The sequence below is a fragment of the Gadus morhua genome, chromosome 1 (genome assembly GCF_902167405.1).
Source record: "Gadus morhua chromosome 1, gadMor3.0, whole genome shotgun sequence".
NCBI lineage: Eukaryota > Metazoa > Chordata > Actinopteri > Gadiformes > Gadidae > Gadus > Gadus morhua.
In genome coordinates this window covers 16722300-16730058 of record NC_044048.1, presented here as the reverse complement: position 1 = coordinate 16730058, position 7759 = coordinate 16722300, and the positions used below count along the sequence as shown (strand labels likewise).

The window sequence follows — 7759 nt, the reverse complement described above, 5'->3', positions numbered from 1 at the left end:
TTGTGTCTGGGTTTGTGCTTATACGAGTGTTGATATGTGTGTGGGCGGTTTTAGTGGACAGGTTTTGGAAGGACAGGGCTGAGGTAACGACACACGTATTTATACTGCCCTTGGGTCGCCATTCAACACGCCCCCCCCCCCCCCCCCCCCCCCCCCCCTCACGTTCCTCATGACCACAAAACCTCCACAGCCCTGTGTCCACTAGAACAAATCCCACGCAATGCAGAGACAGAGAGACAGAGACAGAGACAGATTGGCTGAAAGAGAGAGAGAGAGAGAGCGAGAGCGAGAGCGAGAGAGAGAGAGAGAGAGAGAGAGAGAGAGAGAGAGAGAGAGAGAGAGAGAGAGAGAGAGAGAGAGAGAGAGAGAGAGTTTGGGTGATAGAGGGTGAGAGAGAGATTGGGTGAGAGAGAATGTTATAAAGTAAGTTGCGGACTGCGTTTACTGGCAAAGAAGATGCTTTTAACCCCCATGTGTGTGGTTAGTCGACTAATAGTTTCACAAATAAATGTAATGTCTGGTTTGCGAGATATTAGTCTCCGATCTGCATGGAAGAGCTGGCAGAAGAGCCCTAGTCTGGGCGAACAGGGCGTTTCACCTTCTTTCTTGAACTTTCTTTCATTAGTTTTGTCACGAATCGTGTTGTTTGAGGCGTGGATCTGTAAGCGTGTAATTGGCTATTAAGAGCGAACACATACTTGGCCGGTACTGGTAAGCTCAAAAAAGTGTCAAAAACCTTTCCTAGTGTTTGCATCAATTTATTCTGTATAATATCTATTTGATATAATATCTATGAAATAAACGGAAACAAGCGTAACTCCCCCCCTTTCAGTCTCTGATTTCTGACCCAGGCTGTGTGCCTGTTCTCCCCCCAGAGGTTCTGCTGTAACACAGTAGGACTGCTGGAGCCCAGCTCAGGAGAGTCAAGGCCGCTGGATGTATCCGTCTTGTTTCAGTAAAGAAACAACACAAGCACCCACCAAAGCAATCCCACAGAGTCCCGAACCCTTAAGGGGGGGTTCATCATCACACAACACGGGGAAAAAAGTGCTTACGTACAGAGGAAACCCTCATCGCACCTCGAGCCAAACTAACTACAGCTCCGCTCACATCTACAGCGGGTTCAAAGCACATCGTCTCCCAGGGGAACGTATGCCAGGGAGACGATAGGGCGATACGGCACGGCTATATGGTGCTACCCTGAAACCCCACATGTACGCAGATATCTATATAGATAATAGAGAAGCAGCGAATCAAAGGTGAATGACTTCATGTGGTGTATTTGTGGAGCTTTGGCGGCGGGTGGGATGGACGGCGGGAGAACGGCGGAGTCACCTTGGGGAAGAAGGTGCGCGTGACAAACTGTTTGTACTCCAGGAAGGGGATGCCCTGGCTGCGGTTCAGCTCTTTGGTCAGGTCCGTCATGTCTGTCTGCAGCTCTGCAAAGCCTGGGGGCCACAGGAGGCATGCGGTGTAGACACACACACACACACACACACACACACACACACACACACACACACACACACACACACACACACACACACACACACACACACACACACACACACACACACACACACACACACACACAGAGGGAGGGGGAAAAAAACATCAGCAAGTGATTCTTAACAAAGGTTGTGACATTTCACGTGACAGTTGTGACCCTCTAGTCATTTCACATTCTCAGCGTGAAGCTCTTTAAAATGAATCAGTGTGTTATATGGCAAATTATTATAATTTGTAATAATATATTATAATTCGGCACAATGTCACATTTTGCAGGATCAAGTTGTGAAATGTTAACGTGCCATGCGATGGGACGGAAGACAACGGCGATCAGAAGCAGAACCAACATTTTCAATTTTTCTAAATCCCCTCCCCCTTTGCTTTCCATCTGTCAGTGTCTGTTCCTCTCCCGTTCTAATTCCCTGGCAGAGTGCTGAGGCTGGTACTGCGCCGCACGTTGGCAAATATTTTACGCAAACAATAGAAAAAAAAATGGAAAGAAAGGGAATCGGAGCAGCCCAATTCCATCTGCGACGCGCATCCGAGCCGCAAGGCGCAGGCTGGGGCTAACATGGTCGCTAGCGGTGTCAGCATATGCCAGCGTGTGTCTAATCACATATGCATACACACACACTCACTCACACACACAGATGCGGCGCTAGCTCTCTTGTAGCACGTTCAGTTTCATTTCTAGGAGCGGCTAATATGCTCATCTCATGAGGGCTGCGCGGGTTCTATTTGTGGAGGAAGTGTTTGGAGGGCCGTGGTGGTGGTGGTGCAGAGGGTGGCGGCGGCGGCGGCGGCGGTGGAGGAGCGGGTCGTGTTTGGGTTTTGAAGCTGTCTGCGTGTGCAATAGTGGAGTCAGAGGATTTAGGGCTGAAACATATTCCCCAACGCCTCCCAAGTTATCATCCTCTTAGTAACGACCCCCTCCCCACACACACACACACCAACCTCCTTAAATACTTCACATTTCATCTGGAAACTACTGAGCCGTAAGCAGCTGCAGTACTAAGTCACACAACTTCACTCTCTTGCCACGTCACATCTTGGGACACGAACAAACACCATCCTCTCTGTTTAAACTGGAGTTCGTCCATTACCGCGCTCTCTCTCTCTCTCTCTCTCTCTCTCTCTCTCTCTCTCTCTCTCTCTCTCTGTCTATCTCTGAGTCTCTCTCTCTCTGTCTCTCTCTGTTTCTCTTCCTCTCTCTCTCCTCTATCTGTCTCTCTCTCGCTCTCTCTTTCTCCCTCTCTCCATATGTTTTGCTCTCTCTCCCTCTCTCTCTCTTTCTCTCACTCTCTCTCTCTCTCTCTCTCTCTCTCTCTCTCTCTCTCTCTCTCTCTCTCTCTCTCTCTCTCTCTCTCTTTCTCTCACTTTCTCTCTCTCCCTCTCTCTCTCTCTTTCTCTTTTCTCTTTCTCTCTGTCTATTTGTTTCTTTCTCGTCTGTCTGTCTCTCTTTTTCCCTCTCCCTCTCTCTCACTCTCTCTCTCCCTCTCGCTCTATCTCTCTGTTTCTCTTTATCTCTATCTCTCTCTCACACTTCAAACCCATCCTTCTTCTCTCAGATCGATCCTTCTTGCATCAGTTCTGACACCCCTACCCTGACCTCAGCCACAAATCCCTCGGCGTTGCCTCTTCCTAAATAACCCTTCCAACCTCTCCCCTTATCTCCCACACTCCCCGTGTCTGCTCCTACTCCATGTACCCCCCCAGCCCTGACTCTCGTCCCTATCGCTTCCTCCCTCCATTTCTCTCCCTCCCTTTCTGTGCGTCTCTCCCTGTCCAACGCGTCCCCATAAATCTGCCGCATCTGACACCCTGTGGCCTTCGCAGCGCTTCTACTCTAATGTCCTAGACAGACACAAAAACACACACACACACACACACACACACACACACACACACACACACACACACACACACACACACACACACACACAGAACCACAGGCACACGGACGCAGGTACACGCACACAAATGCACGCACATAGGCTCTGGCATACACATAGACAAAAATGTATGAGCAAAATATAAAAACCCATGCACACACACTAACCAACTAACACATTCACACACACCAACATAATCACATACACACATGAGGACACTAACTCACAAAGACATTCACAGACAACCACAGACCCACAAGGACACTAACACACAGAGACACAAAGACAAAAGGACAACAAGATAACACACACAAACAAACACACACACAGACACACGCACACACAGGTCTCATTTCACTAGGGTGGATGCATCAGAGGTCATGTGACCAGTGAGTGTGTGAATGTGTGTGTGTGTGTGTGTGTGTGTGTGTGTGTGTGTGTGTGTGTGTGTGTGTGTGTGTGTGTGTGTGTGTTTGTGTGCGCGTACATGTGTGTGTGTGCGTGCAAGTGACTGATCTGTTGTCAGGACTGCTTTATGAGTCATTCTGCCGGGCTGGGTCGGTCAGCTGTCTCCAGCTACAGACTAGAGGCTACATTCTGTCACACCAACACACTGACCAACAAACACAGTGATCACGGTCGCACAAACATGTGGTCAATCACTACTTTATTACTTAATCTGGTTAATGTGTCAATATCCACAGAGAAAATCACACAGGCTGAATGCTGCTATTGTCTTTATTTGTTTGAGTGCGTGTGTGTGTGTGTGTGTGTGTGTGTGTGTGTGTGTGTGTGTGTGTGTGTGTGTGTTTCTGCGTGTTCACTTGTGTGTGTGTCCCTGTGTGTATGTGTGTGTTTGTCTATGTGTGCTTGATTTTGCTGCAAAGATGAGATTGATCAAAATGTAAATATGAAGAGGGAAACGGGGATAGAAAAGGGAAGACAAAGTCCAAGAAAAGTGATATGAGACCAGAGTGTGTGTGTGTGTGTGTGTGTGTGTGTGTGTGTGTGTGTGTGTGTGTGTGTGTGTGTGTGTGTGTGTGTGTGTGTGTGTGTGTGTGTGTGTGTGTGTGTGTGTGTGTGTGTGTGTGTGCGTTCACACCTTTCCGGATCTCGTCTCTGATCTGTGACTCCATCTCCTCCATTTGCAGCAGGGTTTTCTGCCAGTAGCGCTCGGCTCGGCGGCTCTTAGTGCAGTAAACGACGAGCGCTGCAGCCAGTGAGGAACAACACAGCATAATGAGACAAAGGTCTTTATACCAAACAACGAGTTCACTCATAGAGAAAGAATAAAGAGAACATTTTACATAAGTGCGATTCACACATTTGAGTGAGCTTATCATTGTCTATAAGTATAAGCACGTTACAACCAATTAGATTCTTTGAATGTCTATAAATGGCTCCAACATATGGACTTTCAGCAAATACATGTCTGTTATGGGAGCTTGACAGGCTCCAGCACATAACGGCGTGCAGAGTTTCAAAAGCATACGGGCACAGCCCCTAAAAGCAAAGCACACACTAAAATAGATACACTGCAACCTAAGGTCACCTGAAAACACACCGACGCAGACAAACACATGCACATACAGAAAAAAAAAAAATATATATATTTATTTATGAGAGAGAGAGAGAGAGAGAGAGAGAGAGAGAGAGAGAGAGAGAGAGAGAGAGAGAGAGAGACAGAGAGAGAGAGAGAGAGAGAGAGAGAGAGAGAGAGAGAGAGAGAGAGAGAGAGAGAGAGAGAGAGAGAGAGACAGAGACAGAGACAGAGACAGAGAGAAAGAAAGAGAGAGAGAGACAGAAAGAAAGAAAGAGAGAGAAAGAAAGAAAGAGAGAGAGAGAGTAAACGACAATGAGAGAGATAGCGATACCGAGAGAGAGCCACAGAGAGAAAGAGTGAGAGAGAGAGGGGAAGGGGTGAACAGAGCACTATGTGTGCTGTGTCCATTATACAGGGTTGAGGATGACCGGGCACACGGTGACCTCCCCATATTATTATTTCTTTTTTTCAATCTGGACCACATCTGGAGCATTGGTTGCTACGGCAGCCAGACATCGATCATCCTCTCTCTCCCTGATTGGGAGAGGGAGTGTGCGAGTGTGTGCGGGCATGCAAGAGTGTGCGAGCATGTGTGAGAGTGTGCCAGTGTGTGTGAGCGTGTGTTACCTACCCACGGTGCACGGCAGCAGCAGCACACAGCTCACCACGATAGATATGACAATGGCCAGCTCACTACCTCCCAGCTGCACCTTGGCGATGGTGTGGCGGAAATTCCCCACTTGCACCTACACATACATGAAGGGAGAGAGGGAGAGAGAGAGAGAGACAGAGAGAGAGAGAGAGAGAGACGGAGAGAGATGGAGGGAGGAAGGGAGAGAAATGGAGGTTAAGAGGAGCAGAGATGGAGGGAGAGAAAGATGGAGAGACAGGAGGAGAGGGAGCAAGATGGAGGTAGAGAGAGGGAATAGAGAGCAAGACAAAGAGAAAGATGGAGGGAGAGAAACAGATGAGAGAGACAGATGGGAGGAAGAAGATAGGTGAGTGGGGGCAAATTTTATGCAAACATAAAGTTCCTGATGCGACAGTTTAGAAATGCACGCAAACTGACAATGGCACACACAGAGCCAGAGCCAGAGCCACAGGCACACACACATACACACACACACACACACACACACACACACACACACACACACACACACACACACACACACACACACACACACACACACACACACACACACACACACACACACACACACATACACACATACACACACACAAATATGCACAGGACATCACTATACAAATGTGTGTGTCCTCACAAGTGGTTTCGTTGCTGTATGGAAACTGAAGAGTTGCCAGAAAATCTGACTTCCGTTTCTGCTCCTCTGATTAGTCAGCAAGCTGTGTGGGGCCTTCCCTAAACTTAGTACTAACAGACTTCATGACCAAATACTGATAGAGTACGTCCCCAATCCGCACTCCAAATCCCTCAAACACTGGGCTTACTTTAAGAGGATGCTCACTGCATCCTTCCTCTGTCTCTCTCTCTCTCTCATGCTGAGGAAGAGCGAGCGAGAGAGAGAGACAGACAGAGCGAGAGAGAGATAAATATATATCTCTCTGGTTCAGGCGTTTATTTGTCCAGGGAGGCAAAAGCAGGCCCACTCCTAGAGATTGCAGCCGCCTGCTCTGGTGTAATGGAGGGGAAAATACCATTGTTCCTGTTTCGCTTGGGGTCTGAGCACACTGTCGGCCCTCCCCCCTTCCTCATCCTCCTCCACCTCCATCATCACTTCCTCCTCCACCACCCCCTCCACCACCGCTGCTGCTCGACGCAACTTCAGAGGCAGTGGAGAGAGAAATATTTAAATAATCGCAATCCAAAAATAGATCAGCCGCCACCCAAAGCCAGGCTAGAACAAAAAAAATAAAGCTATTTCAGAAAAGCTTTTAAAGATATTTGTTTTCACAGCGTGTATGCAGCTTTGGTACAGCATGGCCGCTGGTGGAGGACGCGGGCACGCTCTCCATCTGAGCGGCTCCCATTGGAAATGACGCAGGTGCACACAGGGGGAGCTGAAGGCACGCACACCTATAAGCGCTGTGACACAGCATCTGACCTCTGGCTCGAATGTACGTCTGGCTGCTAATTACAGAGAGACTGGGTGCGTGGTGGGTGGTGAGAAGAGGAGAGGAGGAGAGGGGGGTTTATAGACTTGAGTGGACTTGGAGAGCTAAAAAGGGAGCGAGTGAGAGCTATAAAGTGGGAGAGATAGGGAGATAGAGAGAGGGATAGATAGAGAGAGAAAGAGGGATAGGCTGAGGGCTGAAGAGAAATACAAAAGAGGATCAGAGAGAGAGGGATGAAGACAGTGTGACCGATGGGAGCGAGGGATAAAGAGAGGGAAACAGAGAGAGAAAGAGAAAGACGGAGGAATAGATAAGGAGAGAGGATGAGGTAGAGAGAGGCATAGAAATAATAAGAGTGAGATAGAGAGAGGTCAGGGAGGGAAAGCCCTAAAGACTTAGAGAGAATGTGTGATCTGGGAGCTAAACCTTTCCCCGGTCCCTCCCTGCCTCGGTGACAAAGTGAGGGATTGTCCCTAGCCGCTATACCTGCTGGAGTCCGAACCGTGGGTCAAGGATGCGTTGTGACAGTGGGCTATTTTAAACAGCCACTCCACCTTGCCGCACGCTCCGCGTTTAAATATAGATGGCTGCTGCTGCACCCGCCAAACGAAGCTCTTTTAAAGCCGGCCAGAATGGGCAACCTAGGGATGGAGGACCACTAACAGAGCGGAAAGAGAGGGGAGAGAGAGGCAGAAACAACGAGAGAGAGAGAGAAAGA

General features: G+C 48.7%; 1 protein-coding gene across 1 annotated transcript in view; it reads right to left on the bottom strand.

Moving 5' to 3' along the window:
• The window catches only part of plxnd1 (plexin D1), a gene marked incomplete in the record, with an annotated part of 60583 nt that overhangs the window by 3788 nt on the left and 49036 nt on the right, over positions 1–7759 (bottom strand). The window contains 2 exon segments of the mRNA XM_030353398.1: positions 4504–4611; positions 5576–5690. Coding sequence (XP_030209258.1) covers positions 4504–4611; positions 5576–5690 — 223 coding nt within the window.